Consider the following 16,488-nt stretch of genomic DNA (forward strand, 5'->3'; position numbering starts at 1 on the left):
GATCTTTCCAAACTAAAAAATTAGAAAATGAACAATCCAATTAAAAATTGAGAAAATATTTGAATAAATTTTTCATCAAAGAATAAGTACATGGCAGGGAAGCATATGAAATGATGCTCAAAATCATGAGTGTAAGTTTTAGGGAATTGCACATTTAAACCACAATGAAATGAAAATACGCATCTCTTAGAAGTAAGGGATTACTGTAATGTATGTGCCTGACATTTTTCTAACCAGGAGAGAGGAAAGCCTCTATTATTCTGAGGAAGTAGGGAAATGTCAACTTCTGCTGCAATCATCACCTACAGGGATCCACTGTAGAGAATGCCTATTAATAACTTGCTCGGGGGCCTTTTAGTATTGAGAAGGTAAGGGATGCTTTCCTCGATTCTACAGCTCAGCTCCTGGCCAACTCCTCAGACAATGAAGAACAACTAGCTGGTGCATGTCATAGAGTTCTGTAAGCCATACATAATTAACTGCTGCTAGAAAAAAATGTTTAGAAAGAATTTACTCCATATGTGAATCTCTGGTCCTTCACCTGTCTGTGGTCCTGACATGGCTATTGATATTAACCTATAAATTCATGGAAGGAATTGCTATGCAGAATGATTTAAGGAGGAAAGAGATCTTTTCGGAGATTTGCAGTTTCAGAAAAGTTGTACCACTTTCTAGAACAACAAAAATAAAAGTCTTGTGTATATGGCAAGTAGAAGTAGACATAGATGAAATGTAACAGAATTTCCATTCCAATTGGAAGCTAATTATATAAACTTCCTAGCAAAAGCAGCAGTTGGCTATTTCAGTAAAATGGGATATTAAATTCTGCTTTAAAACTGAAGAAATACCTATGATTATGATTTCATTATCAGCTTCTTTAATTCTTTTTTCATTCATATATAGATAAATAGTGCTGGAAATTGTTTTTAAAACCTCAAATATAGTTTTTGTTTGTGCTTTTGAGAAGGCCTGAAATGAATTTCATCAATTTAATTGTGCACTTATTTGTAAAATGTTCAAATGGTTAATTCTTCAATAAAACATTTAAAATCTATTCCTGATCTATCACTTCCTATGTTGAAATTATAAATTCTACAATATCTACCTATAAGCTAGGCAATTAGGGACATATTTTTCAACTCTATGGTCTAGTTAGATGTATGGCCTATCAGCTAAACACATAATATTGGCTTAAGGAATTAATGTAGCTCCTAAAATTAGAATACAAATGAGAAACTTATAGAGAATTTGACTTAACCAGAACTATACAAATGAGAGCAAGAGAGAAAGCAAAAATTATATATGCAGAAAAATCAAGAAGGACAAGAAAGGGGAATTTAGACCAATAGCAAATCAGAGACCCCAAGAAAGTGTTTTTCTTAGGGCACAGCTATTTGAATATACTACTAAATAGCTCTCTTGTAAAGTTTTGGAAACCAACAAAAATTATGCATATTCTGATAACTCCTCAGTGAGGTCTCCTTTGAAGCTCAATAAAACAAACTAAAGAAAGCAACTTGGGCAAAAAGACAAATATACAAGTTAATTTTTACTTGCTATATTAAGCTATTATAAACTTCTTGTAAGAAAATAGTTCATTTCAATGGAATAATTGTTAAGCAAGGCTAATTTATCTTAATCTTTAAAATGTACTCGAAATTAACCACTACCTACTGTTTCCACACTGGACTTACATTTATAAAACAAGCAAACAACTGTCAATTTGACATATTAGGCATGAACATCTCCATTTTAAGAAATGTTGCACAGAAGTACCGAAAAAAAAGATGAGATAAATATGCAAAATGAAAATCTTAATTTCAAGAATATTGCTACTCTCAAACTGTATATCCAAGAAGTGAGTAAACTTTTAGCCATTTTGCTATTAACATCATTTAATAAAATTAGAAAAAAGATGATGTTCTGACTCTAAAAATGAAAGTAGATGCTACCAATGTGTGTGCTTCCCTATCCTCATGGAGGGAGAGGAACTGGCACCCCCAATGATATAATGGTGAGGAGACACCAAAGCCATCACTCAGTTGTGCATAACAGATTATTTTTCTAAGCTGTCAGCAAGGTCTAAAAGGCTCAATGGAAAGACTATTGCTTACCAACAAATGCTGCATTGTTGTGGTTTAGATGTGGTGTCCCCCTAAAGGTCACATGGGAGAATGCAAGAAAGTTTGGAGAAATGGTTGGGTTATAGAATTAATCTAACTAGTAAATTAATCCCTGATGGGGTAAACTAAGTGGTAACTGGAGGAGGGTTGGGTGTGGTTCCTTCATTGGGGGCGTGGCTATAAGATATATATTTTGTATCTGGAGAGTGGAGTCTCTCTGCTTTCTGATCATGAGGGGAGTTGCTTCCTCTCCCACACTCTTCCTCCATGATGTTCTGCCTCACCTTTAACCCCAAGGAATGGCCCAGCCTTGGATAGACTAAGACCTATGAAACTTTGGGCACTCAAGTAAACTTTGCCTCCTCTACAGTTGTTCCAGTAGGGTCCCTTAGTCATAGCAGTGAAACAGCTGACTAAAATATGCATAGAACTTATTATTTAGATTTTTATACAGTTATGTTAAGTAAACCTTGCTTTAAAAGCTTTTCAGGCAGAGGCTGGGGTTGTGGCTCAGTGGCAGACAACTTGCTTCCCACATGTGAGGTCTGGGTTCAATCCTCAGCATCACATAAAAATAAACAAACAAAATAAAGATATTGTGTCCACCTATAACTAAAAAAAATTTTAAAATAATAATATAAAAAAAAAAGCTTTTAAGGACAAAATCATCTTAAGAGGAACTAAAGGGAGAGAGGAAGATGGCAGAATAGAAAGCTTACTTCCAGGGTGGATTCGTGGTGTGACACCAAGAAAAGCAGATTGGCAGCTTTTCAGCAAGGTGGGTGAATAAACAAAAATTAGTGGGGGGGGGGACTTTACTGGAATTTAATACTGGACACTCAAAACAGACAGGGGACACAAGAGATTGAATAATGAAATAAGGAAGAAATCCCCAGGTTCACAGCTTCAGCAGTGGCTGGAGGCACAAACAGAACAGTTCATCCACAAACACAGTAAAGCAATAAGGAAATTAAAGAAATCCCCATTCTCAGGAGGACTGAGGCATGTTGGGGTATGGAGACAGCCAACCTCTATTATTGCCTCTTTCACTCTTTCTTTAATTATTTAATTCGATCTTCTCTCCTCCTGCCTCAAAACATCACAGCCTAACCGCTTGTGTTCTTTGTCCACCATTTGAAATTGTAAACCCTTTTGCAAACTTACTGTTTTTATTGTAGGCAATAACTAAACATATCACTTCTGTTTATTGTGACAAAACTGTAGATGTCTTAGTAGGAGCTATTTGGTATAAGGTTGTATATTATTTGCAATAGTTACTGCTATTATTTCTCTCCCTCTTAAGGTGAGGTACTGGAAACAATAAGTTTTTGGTGAGGATGTGGGGGAAAAAGTACATTTAAACATTGCTGGTGAGACCGCAAATTTGTGCAACCACTCTGGAAAGCAGTATATGGAGATTCCTCAGAAAATATGGAATGGCCACCATTTGACCTAGTTATCCTACTCCTTGGCATACCCCAAAATAAAAATTATGCATAAAATCAGCATATTACAGTGATGCAGCCACATCAATGTTTATAGCAGCTAAATTCACAACAGCTAAACTATGGGACCAACCTCCACGCCCTTCAACAGATGAATAAAGAAAATATCTCTCTCTCTCTCTCTCTCTCACACACACACACACACACACACACACACACACACACAGGAATGTTAGGTATAAAGAAGAATGAGATTGTGGCATTTGCCGTAATGGATGGAACTGCAGACAATCATGCTAAATGAAATAAGCCAATCCCAAAAAGAACAAAGGCCAAATATTCTGATATGCAATGCTAACTCACAATAAGGAGAGTGGGTGGGGTGGGGAGGAGAATAGAAGTACTTTGGATTAGAGAAAGGAGAATGAAGGAAGGGAAGAACTATAGGAATAGGAAAATAGTTAGAATGAATCAGACATTATTTTCCCATGTGCATATGTGATTATATGATCAATGTAATTGTACATCATGTACAACCAGAGGAATGAGAAGTTACACTCCTTATATGTATAATATATCAAAATGCATTATACTATCATGTATAACCAATAAGAACAAATAAATAAAAGAGAGCTACATGTTTTGGGGTGCTTGACTGGTCAGCTATTCACCTGCTAAAGCATACTCATAGTTGTTTTCTTAGAAAAATCACTCTTCTGTCTCTAGATATTCTCTCAACACCTGGTGGAAGATTGGCCCTAGTTTAATTGAAAAATTTCCATATGCCACCACATTTCCATAAATAGGGATTGGCATCTGCCACCCACAAACAAAATTGACATTCCAAGCATTTGCCAGAGAATTCAACCTTCCACTGACCAATGTCTATTTGAGCCATCATTTTACAATTCTATATGCAGTGGTAGTTATTAGTTTTTCTTCTTCTCCTTAGCCTTCTTAGTCACTTAGCTCTCAACCTTGGCTGCATATTAGTATGAGTAATGCTATTTATATCAGTTTTTCTCAATTCAATATTCAAACTACTATGCTCTGGGAATTACTTTTATAGTCCTTCCTGGGTCTATCCCAAATGAATGAAAAATGTGGGCTCCAGAACTTGAGTCTTTTAAATATTTCCCCTGATCAGTTCTTTTACTGACTGTTAAAAAGTGTTGTTGTTTTTTTTTTTTAAATAACAACATTCCTAAAACTAAGAAAAATATTGTGAGAAAACCTCTAAAATATATTTTGTACTCAAAAATATCACTCAAAAAGTTAGTTACCCAGGAATTTCTTATATAATAATTCATTCACAAATAAAAGTATGCTGGCATCCAGATTGAAACAATGCAAAATACATTTAATCCATTTGCAAGACTACCCACAGACTTAACAGTTTCAGTGTTGCCCAAAAGTCCTCTAAGACTCAAGTCTTGACTTTGAGCTTCTGTAATGATCAAAAGCAAGTTATATATATATATACACACACACACACACACACACACACACACATATATTTATTTATTTATAAAAAAATATCAATGACACAGAGCATACATTCCTACTCCAAAAAGGAGAAACAGAAGTATAGAAAGGGGACAGGACCAAAGCAAGGCTGAAACCCAGTTGTGTAAACAATTCCTGTAGTTTCATGTCCACCATATGTAGTACATTCATCAGCTCGCTTGGGAAGCCCACCTCTAGGCCCTTGCTGGGTGCAGCCCTCATAACCTCTTTTACACTGGCTTTGTCTGTAGCCAGAAGTTTTCCTCTAGAGATATTCTACCTTACTGGTATCTCTTAATACAAGGAATCTCTGCTGAGCTGTGATTACCTTCTTACAGTTTCATGGATAGCCCTCTCAGGGCCTTCCTCCAAGGAATCTGACCCTGCTACATTTTGCTTGACCTCCAATGCTTTCCTTCAGAATTCTGGTGAAAGTTTCCATGACCCCTTAACTCTAGCAGCCTTCCCTCCTGCAGAACCAGTAACTCATGGATGATGCCAAGGTTTGTAGCCAGCTCTAGCAGCAGCTATGCCTCCTTTGATTAGAGCTGCAGCAACCTTGGAGTACCTGGGTGATTGAGCATAGTAAACCAAATACTGGGGAAACAACTTTATAGACCCTCATTGTGCAAGCAGGGTGTCCCCATAGTCTCTTCTCAAATCAATCTTCACTTTTACATCCTTGCGCCTGCAATGGGTATGGTCCCTGAGATGCCCTCAAGGCATCTTTCCTATTTTCTCTGTGTAAAGTATTTAGCTTCTCTTTAGTAGCCATAATCTCTTCAACAACCATGCTTTTCTTAGCCCCAATTTTACAAGCATGTTTCTGGCCAAACAGCAAGTTTTTCAAATCCTTCCATTCTGCTTTCTCCTTCCAATTCTTATAGAAAATCTGGCTAGAAGCCACCAGCAATTCCCATGTCACTGCCTGAATGCTATGCTGCCTTGAAATTTCTTTCATCAGGTTAATTAGTAGTACATCATCTTTAAATTCAGACTTCCCTAGCCTGCATCTCCAAAGTTTTCTAAACACCTTCCAAAAAAGCAATTTTCCCCAAAGGCTTCTGAATCATGTGGTCAGGTTAGTCACAGCAACAACCCTACTACTGTTAGCAATTTCTGTGTTACTATACTTTAGAAGACTGAAGGTGCTGGAGTCCTTTGTCCTCACATGATCACAGTAGCCACTGATGCATACACTCAAGAAGAATCAAGCTTGTGTCTACATCGGCTTTCACCTTCTTCCAACTTTTGTTCCACTGGTGCTCCCAGCAATATAGGACTGTGCTGCTCTCATTTAGGGGGCTCTCCCCTTCAGTTTGCTGTCCCTCATATCAATGATTTCTGGAAATACCCTCATCAACACACATGTCTCTTAATCTTAGGTTTCTATTTCTCTCTCTTTTGATACCAGGGATACTTAAATACTGAACCACATCCCCACTCCACCCCCCACAACTTTTTTTTTTTTTTTTTTTTTTTTTTTTGAGATAGGGCCTCACTAAATTGCTTAGGACTTTGTCAAATTGCTTAAGCTGGCTTTGAACTTGCAAAATGTCCTCCTTCCTCATCATCCTGAGCCACTGGGATTACAGGTATGTGTCTTATTACAAGGTGAAAATCCAGATTAACCCATCACAGTTTCATATTTGAGAATAATTTAAGATATTCAGATAGTAGAGAGAGTTCCTTCATACATCTCACTCAGCTTTCTCCATTATAAACAGCATACATTACCATGGAACATTTGTTAAAACCAAGAAACTTCCATTGGAACAGTTCTATTCATTAAACCACAGATGTTATATGGATCTCACCAATTCTCCTATTAACATCCTCTTCCTGTTCCAAGATCTAATCTAGAACACCACATTGCATTTAGCATTCATATTTTTTTAGTCTCTTCTTATCTGTGACAGTTAATCAGTCTTGTTTTTCATAGCCGTGAAATTCCTGAAGATTACTAAACAATGGTCCCTTACATTGTTCCCAGCCTGGGTTGGTCTGCTGTTTTCTCATGCTTAGACTATTTTAAATTGAGGTTTTGGGAAAGAATATATCACAAATATTCAGTAAGCTGATCTCATAACATCTTATTAGGGATCATGAAATGCACTTGAAATCACTGGTAGTGTCAATCTTCATTATCTGTTTAATGAGGTATATTTTGCAGATTATTGTTGTTACTTTAGGTCACTTAGGTCATATTCTTTTTTTTCATCACAACTTTTAGTGAAGTTACATTCTACCTTTGCAATATAAGTATTTTTATTTGCCTCAGTCAACATGCCAGGTAGAATTTCCTTGTTAATACTGGTGTGTGTGTGTGTGTGTGTGTGTGTGTGTGTGTGTGTGTGTATGTGTTTGCATGCATTAAAGTATACTATTCATAATGTAAAGTTTTATGCATCTAAACTACAGTACCATACAGAGTAGTTCCTTCAGTATAAAAGCGTCCTATGCACATCTTTGTAGCAAGTCATTCCTCACTTGGAAAAATCACTGATAAACACTCATGTTTTTCATCTATATTTTTTCTTTGGGTAGAATGAGTGGAATCATACACTGTGTAGTCTTTTGGGTCTGACTTCTTTCCTTTACATTTGAGTTTTATCTATATCACTGTATGAATCAACATTCTAAGTGTTTTGTCATTTGTCTTTGAAATTCAGATGTACAAAATTTTAAATAAAAAGGTTTCATGTAAAAAAAAAAAACAAACAAAAAAACAAGCTCCCAGGTATATATCTATAAAAAAGATAAAAGATTTCAGACCATTGCTTTTTCCCTTAAAATTAAAATAAGTTATTCTTATTTCTAATCACAAAACTAGATAAATAGATAGAACATATTGCCAACAGCTCTAGCATCCAGAGATGATCACCAATTTCTTCTAATTGTGTGTGTATATACTCATGTGCTCAGACCATAACACATTTGGAGCTTCAAAGTCTAAAGCAGGAATGAGTCATGTTTGAGAAACAGAAAGAAAGCCAGGTCTGAAAAGGATGATATTAAGAAAAAGGTGGGTATAATACAAAGTGCACTTGGAGATAGAGCTCAGCCCTGTAGAGCAGGGGTTCTTTAGATTTGGGGTGTGTCAAAATCATTAAGAGCACTAGTTAAAATACACTGCAGTCCTGCACCCCCACCTCCACCCCCACAGAGTTTACAATTGAGTAGACCTAGAGTGGGGCTTGAGAATCTGCATGGTTAGCAACTCTCTTGTTCCCATTGATGCTTCTGGTCCAGGGTCACGCCCTGAGAATCCCTACTGGGCCTGCTACACTAAGATGAGGAGTCTTCTTTTTATTGCAAATATATGAGAATACACTGGATAATTTTAAGGACAGAAAATTTGTTTTGAATTTTAAATAAATCACAATGGCTGCAAAGACTGGATAAGAGGGGACAAGATGGCAAATGGGAAAGTGAAAGCAGACTATCAGTACATGTGAGAAATGACAATGTCTTGAATTAGGGGAATACAGACTGAGATGGGGATGGATTTGGGAAAATTCAGGAAAAGCAGACAGAATTTGAAACAGGATGGGTATTATGGCAAGAGAAGGAGAAACAAAAGGAACATCTAGGTAACTGGCATGATAGCCTCTATGAAAGACTTGATAGGGACGTGAGTTACACGTTCTATTTCATATACAATTGGAAATACCAAGTATTAAGGTTAATTATACAAAAATCTGAAAATCCAAGAAAGAAAAATAACATTGAAATCACTGATGCATAAATGGTAATTTTAATCTTAGAGCCTACATATGTCATTAGTATAGATCAGTGGTTATCAAACAAGGGTGATTTTGCATGCACCACATAGGACATCTGGCAATATCTAGAGACATTTTTTTATCTTGATTGGTAGGTGGGGGGTTCAGGAAAAATACTGGCATCTATTGACTAGTGGTTAGGAATGTTGACAAATAACATAAACAGGCTAGCATGCTGTATATATGTTTTTGATATCTCAAACAAGATAATTTATTGATATCAAAAATACTAAGGTTGAAATAGTATCAGATAAAACACAATTAGGTGGCATAGATAGAAAAGTCGTCTTGTATGAAGGGAGTAAAGGAGCAAAAGCTCTTTCTTTGATATGAAATTGTGAAGAAAATACACATTGGATACACTTACACATCCAATTTAGAAAGTGCTTCAGTTAATATCTTAAGAATCACTTACAACGTAATATTTAAGGTGGCTGTGGTGAAATACTGGAAAGTAGTTACAATAAGGAAATAAGGTGAATTAATGTAATAATAGTTTAAATGAAAAACTGATTCCTCAATCCATAGGGAAGATATGTAATCTCTAGTCCACTAGTGTGGTCAACTGGTCACTTGGCTACCTCTGTCTCAGGGTGCGGGGTGGGTAGAGATACGCAGTCAACACCTAGACACTGGGAACTGGTGAGAGTACTGGCAGGTAACAACCTTGACCTCCAGGCAAGCTTGTTTAATGTGGAAGTGATTACAATTGATACAGAATGCATCTTCTAATCATACATAAGCAAGCAGGGTATACAACATCTAGAAACCAATCAACTTATGATTAATGTTACCACACTATGAGGCAGCTCTAAATATTGCTACGTGGTGGAAAGCAGTCTGGAAAGATCTTTGTTCCTAGGGGAGGGGGCCTTATGAGTTGGGGGTTTCACGCCCTGAAGCACCTAACTCTCAGTTTCCGGGCCTTGTAGCCTGGCAACGCTGACCTCAAGCACTGAGGATGTGATTTCACTGACAGCTCGCTAGAGCAGAGCGCCCCGTCCTGCAGGTGTTCCTGTCAGGCCCGTATGAACTTAGGTTTTCCTAGCACTCTGTTCTGCTCATAGCTGCTAGCTGCAAACTGAAAGTTATTCCAACAATCTCTGATTCTTCTCTGTTAGATTATGCTACATATATGTTTTATTGAATGACTAAATATATGAACATGTCAGCATATCAATGACTGAAGAGCAGAGTATAACTCCTAGGTATTAACAAAGCTAAGTATCAAGGAAATGGAAGAGGAAATCCTGACACTGGAAGTAGAATAATTCTAAGAGTGTAAGAGAGGTAGAAGAGCAAAAGAAATTGAAATGAATAGAAATTCTGACTTCAAGGATAAAATTTTCTAATATTTGGAATGCTCCTAGGATCTTTCAACATCTGCCATTGTGAAAACTATCTAGCACAACCAGAAATTTTCAATTAATATTTCAGAAGGGTTTGTTCTCTGAAAATTATCTATAAAAACAGTCTTTAGATTTGGATATGTTAGATTCACACTGCAGAAGACAGCCCAACAGCCCACTGCTTGGAATACATCTACTTTGTAAAAAAACAGTTTCATCATGTGTCCACCTAAAAGCAATATTTAATGCCAGCAGATACTGAGTCCAGTGGGAGTACACAGGGACTACGTAAATATATTCTAGATATGAAAAAGTGATCATAGGGAAAAAATAAACTTCATGTTAAAAGTATGGAGGAAGATCTTCCCACAGGGAAAAGAGAAGAGGTAAGAGAAATAAATATACTTCAGAAACCTCTGTAATTAGGCTAGTCACAATGAACATAAAGGGCAGATGATGTCACATATAAAGATGATCCTTTTAATCCATGAGCAGACATGTGTCAATGAAAATTACCTTTCACAAGGAAGGACAAGTTGGACAGTGCTGCTCGCCTTCAGTGGCCAAGGTACATGTGTGAGAATGACTGAGTTGGTGACTGTGAGCTTGTATGTCCCCAATATGCACTCAAAGCCTCTCACGATACCTCCTGTGTTATAGACCACTATGCTTAATTGCTTAGATCTATGAAGTAGGATTGCATAAAATTACAAATATATAATGTATGTAATTTATGGACAGAAAGTTCACACACTGCTTATGTGTGAACCTTACCTCAGATTCAAATTAAGTTCACATTGTGCCACCCTGAATACACAGGGCTGACCATCACTTACCCTGCCCAGTTCCTTATCTTCAAGGGCTAGGACCCCAGTGCTTTCTGTGAAGAGTTTTACTTTGACCACAGGCCGAGGATGGGTAGTGGTGAAATCTCCTTGAGTTCCCCATCTGCAAAGCAGTAAAAGAGATTTTCTTTAAAACGTAGCATTAATTTTTCCCAGATAGATGTGCCTCCATAAAAGGCACACTAAGCAATAGAGAATCTTTTGCAGCTCAATGAGATTTTTTATCTTTGCTTTTGTTTCTGACAGATGGTGCCATCAAGAAGGAAAATGACAATAAGCGTTGTAATAGTTATTTCAGCTATTTAAAAAATTAGCATGTTGCACTAAAAATCATGGTGTGCCTATAAGCATTTAGGTAAAAGCAAAGCAGTATAGATGTAACTACGGAAATATATCATTTTATTAATTCAAATGTAAATTATTACCCCCTTTTTATGGATGTCTGGGGGAAATTGCTAAGGGTGTTTCATATAAAAGGTGGTTGTTCAAAAAACTATTCTTACATACTGAGGACTTTGCTCCTCCTACTTTTGGGAAACCTTCCCTAAATATTATATATTTTTAAGTGGGGTAATTATCTAAAGCCTATTACTTTATATGTCTCTTTATAGCTCCTGTCAAAAAGAAATATGCATCATAACGAATGTGAGTGGTTTTCAGTTAATTTCCCAGTACAATCTCTTAGGAATGGAATAAGTCTGTCGACATCTGGCTTTTCAAATCATCATAACAAAATAACATGTTTTCTTGGCTTATCTTTTAATTAATAGCATCTTGTCTTTATCACACACCAATTCATTCTAGCTTATTGACAAACCTAACTGGCACATGCTTGATATTAAAAAAATCTTATCAATATTTCTCATAATTATGATATCACAGGCAATGAGGCTTGGCAGAGCACAAAGAAAAAAAAATACCACAGAAGAGGAAAAAGAAAATGGAGACTTAACAAAATAAAGATTTATGTTAAAAATAAAATACTTTTTTTTTTTTAAAAAAAAGTAATTTATCACTATCACGGAGCTGTCTGTATTTTATTTTATAAACATTATTTGGAAAGTTTGTGAAATCTAGAAAATTGGGGGGAAAAAGCATGATAATAAGTGAATTATTATGATTATGTGCTTGTCTCCTACAATAACATTTATAACGCTGTAATATGTGTACAGTAAAGGAAAGGCCATTTCAAGGACTAAAGAAATTAGCATCTATATGTGGTCTGTTGAAACCAAAATCAAATGCCAGAGGGAAGAGAGAGATTCAGTTAGAATGAAGCAGCAGTTTAATTTCCATTTTAGACTTCTAGAAAGGGGTTAGCAAAGAAATCTTTTTTGCCATTTCATTGAATTAAGGTGGTCTGAAATAGAGGAGAGGTAAAATAGAAATAAAAATAGACTCAGAAAGAAAATAAAGAAGCAGAAAAAATTCTCTCTTTACTATGTTGAAGCTTAAACCTTAAATACAATCAGCTCTAGTAGATTCCCATGACATCCCCTACTTTATTTGTCATTCTTTATTGCATGGTTAAATTTGCAAGACTACCCTTGGAGACAGTTCCCTATAATTGGAATCAAAGGTTCCTGATAGTCTTGTAGGCATCTATTAGTCTTCCACAGAATTTGCTGATCTTAAAAAATTCTATTTATAAAACTTATATATGAAATTGATTTTTCTCCTTTAATTTCAAAAACCTTTATAAGTATGTATATTGCTTTTCATGATCGTTTGAAATTCTCAACATATTCCACTATGCAATTCTCCAAAGAGAAAAATATTGATTGACCCCATTAACCATCATGAAGGGACCTTGTGAGCTTTCTTTTAACCTTGTTCTCCTGCCGTTCTACATGAAAGGAAATACGTGGCTAATTCACACTTGCTAAACAGCACAAAACAAATAATGCACATGCAAAAATCTGTGCTTGCTCGTGATCCCATGAACATCTAGAAAATCAACTTTTACCTTTAATCCTTCACAGACAAGCAACTTTCAAAAACTATTCCATAAACTACCATAGTAGAACATTGCTCATTTATTCATTAAAAACATTATATTGAAAATGATGTCATAATAAATAAATAAACAAGTAAATAAATAAATGATATCTACTTTAAAAGTGCCTATAAAATACGATATAGTTAAAAAAAATAAATACAACTCCACCACTCAAGTTATGATGGGGAATGTACCAGACCATTACAAGAGCCCTTTATGTGCTGTGTTGGTCACATGTTCTCTCCTATTTCCCTTACACTACTCTGAAGTGGCTAGGATTCTGAATTTTTATTAGTCATTCTGCTGAAAGGAAATATTTTTTAGCATTTCACCTCTAAGTGTGATCACTGCTGCAGGTTTTTGGTAGATGATCTTTAATAGGTTAAAAAAAACCCTTCTTTATTACACATTCACATATAAATTAATCAGAATAAACAGATGTATACCTATAAAAATCATATATATATATCATATATTTTATATGATACACAGACAATACGAATACTATATCTAATAGGTATATCATATAATGTTACAAATGATACATAGAGAAGATATATATAGTGTGTGTGTGTGCATATATGCAACCATGAGCTATATAACTTTTAGGTCAACAACAGACATCATATAGGATGCAGGTCCAATAAAGCTGAGGTGTACAGGTAATGCCATCTAGGTTTGTGTATGTAACTCTATAATGAAACTGCCTAATAGTAGATTTCTCAGAATACATCCCACCACTCAGCAACATGGTACTGTACAAACACACACAAACACATACATTTGGGGGGCAGTTTATGGTCCTAACACAGTGATTACTTTTCAACTATTAGATGTGTGTAAAATTAGAGAAATAACACTATCCTAGAGATGGTAATAAGGGACAGACATGCTTGGCAAAGTAGACTAGGTGCTGAATTAATACATTTTAGGATAAGTGAGCATTCACTAGAAAACAAAGAGTTAGTTGAAATATGTAAGAAGGTGGTTGTAATCTAGACCCTGGAAATGAATTTGAGATATCCATTCCCAAAACCAGTATGTCAATTAAGGCATAGTCTGATTGGTAATCCAGGAGAATATTAGGGGCCCTGTAGATAATCTGTGAGAATTAACTGACCCAGGAAGCCCTGGGCTGCTGAGTCATGGACAGGGAATGCTAGTAGCCAGCTTCCATTAGGTGAGGAAGGCAAAAAAAAGGTGCTTGCAGGCAGTGAGAAGCTGAGGTTAGGACATCCACAGATCCAGATTATAACAAGCCAGGGAACTCAACGTCACTAACTTTTAACAAAATGTGCAAATAAAGGGGTGCATGAATATGAATATGGTAGCACTCAACAGACAGAAGCATTTTGATAATTTGATAATTTCTTCTATGAAAAATAAGCTAAAAATATGTGCAGCTAGAAAATACTTATGAATTCCCAAATGAATTAAAAACTCAAGTCCCTCCATCCCCCTCAAAAAGGAAGGACAAAAGATAACAGGCCTACTTTTAATATTCACTGAGATATTTTCTTGATTCCTACCTAATTGGCACGTTTAAATACTTTTCAGAAATCAATACCAGTTATTATCTTCCTACTATTTCCTCAGTATTAAGTGATGAAAGAATGCATTACCCCTGCTGTCAACTGCTTTACTCAAAATACATTGCCTTTCTCTACTTGAATGAATGTATTATTTATGAGGATTCAGACTTCCAATGTAAATCTTCAAATGAATAAAATATCTACAAAGCACCTTTGCAAAGACAGCAGGACTTCCTAACTATGAAAACACAGAGTAGTTCATATACCAAGTGAAATAACTGACATTAATTATGAATTTCCTATTAAATAAAGCATACTGACAATTTGTTATCAGAAGCAAAAATATACATGCTTGCCTTTTCATCCATTTCTAGGAATGTATCCTAGTAACCTAGCTATTTCTAGGAATGTACCCTAACCAAATATTTGTAAGTACTGAAAAGAGTATAAACAGAAACATATTCACTATAATATAACAGGAAAAAAAATTAAGCAAACTGAATTTCTACTATGAGAAAAATGATTATGTAAATTATGGGCAGATAATGGAATAGTCTGCTGCCATTTATAATGGTGGTTAGAGAGATGATATAAAATCACTCAGGATATGAAGTTTAGACAACAAAAGAATACAAAACTTACTATTTACTATTTACTAATGTAAAAAAATCTGGGGGCTTGTATGAGGAGGACAATACCCTAGTGTCAGAAACTGAAATCCCTATTCTCTTGGAATTTATCTTCTGACAGATGGCAGATAATACATAATTTCATTATTATATACTAAATTTCCCAACCCTGGCCTTCACTCTTAATGGCAGGATACCTCACGTGGTCTCCTAGTGGCTACAGAACAAGATATATAACTGGGAACTACAGGAGTTTCAAAAACGACTAGCATTAGTTTAAAATATGTTGAAAGTCATAAACAGTAAGAGAGTTATGTTCAAAGAACTCAAAATTCTTTAACTCAAAATTCATATTATGAATATATAATATACTCATGATTAGAGAAGCTAAGTATTTAAAGGTAGGTTCAATCTACATTAGTATTCCTGATCTATGATCAGCACTACAGAATTAAATAAGTATCTACAGCTTCAAAAGTTATTTGTTCTGAAATTTTTTAGTGAACCCCTGTTTTTGAATTTTTAAATGTATAGATTAAAAATATTAGGTGGTCAATATAGTCAATTTGATTTATAAAAGTCTGATTTTGACATCCTATTAAGATTGTCTATCCTTAACCAGAGACTATACGAATAATAACCCATATTTCTTTAAAAATTTTCTATTCAAATTTTCAAGCTGTTGAAAATTTAATCATGTTATAAAGTGGTAGTTTTAATTAATTTTTAATTTGGTCCAATCTCATTTCTTTAAAATGTCAAACATATTTATAAAATTATGTAAGAACTTTGATTTGGTTTTGAACTTTTTATGTCCTACAGATCTATCTTCTGAGTTATGCTATATTGCTTTATTAATTGTAGTTTTATACGTTATGATATTCATCAGAACAAAATGTAAACAGACATTTTACAACTTTTATTTCTAATTAGGAAAAAGGAAATTCCTGTGAAAATATTACAAAATATTTATTGTTGAAGTCTTAACTTTTAATTATTTTATATAGCTTCCAAGCATTCCTTATTAAATCATTTCATGGTGTTTCAGAATTTGGAGTCCAAGGGATTTATTTATTTTATGTAATCTGACTATTGCTGTATAAGCAAATTATAGCTAAATTTTCTTCTTTTTTAAACTAATTTTTTATTTTATTTCCAACCTAATGAGGACTTTTAAAAATCACCAAATGTCTTTTTTACCATTAATCTATTACAAAGAGTGAATTATTAAAATAATGAAGGAATAATGGCATATGATTCCAAATGCATTGCTAT

The 16,488-nt window shown here is 35.1% G+C and overlaps 1 protein-coding gene across 2 annotated transcripts in view; it reads right to left on the reverse strand.

Annotated features, from left to right (window-relative positions):
- Window positions 1-16,488, reverse strand: part of Cadps2 (calcium dependent secretion activator 2) — a 501,039-nt gene that overhangs the window by 233,888 nt on the left and 250,663 nt on the right. For both annotated transcript variants that reach the window (XM_076861895.2, XM_076861904.2), the window contains exon 7: window positions 11,045-11,156. In XM_076861895.2, coding sequence (XP_076718010.2) covers window positions 11,045-11,156 — 112 coding nt within the window. The remainder of the gene's footprint in view (window positions 1-11,044; window positions 11,157-16,488) is intronic.

Source organism: Callospermophilus lateralis, chromosome 1 (assembly GCF_048772815.1).
Source record: "Callospermophilus lateralis isolate mCalLat2 chromosome 1, mCalLat2.hap1, whole genome shotgun sequence".
NCBI lineage: Eukaryota > Metazoa > Chordata > Mammalia > Rodentia > Sciuridae > Callospermophilus > Callospermophilus lateralis.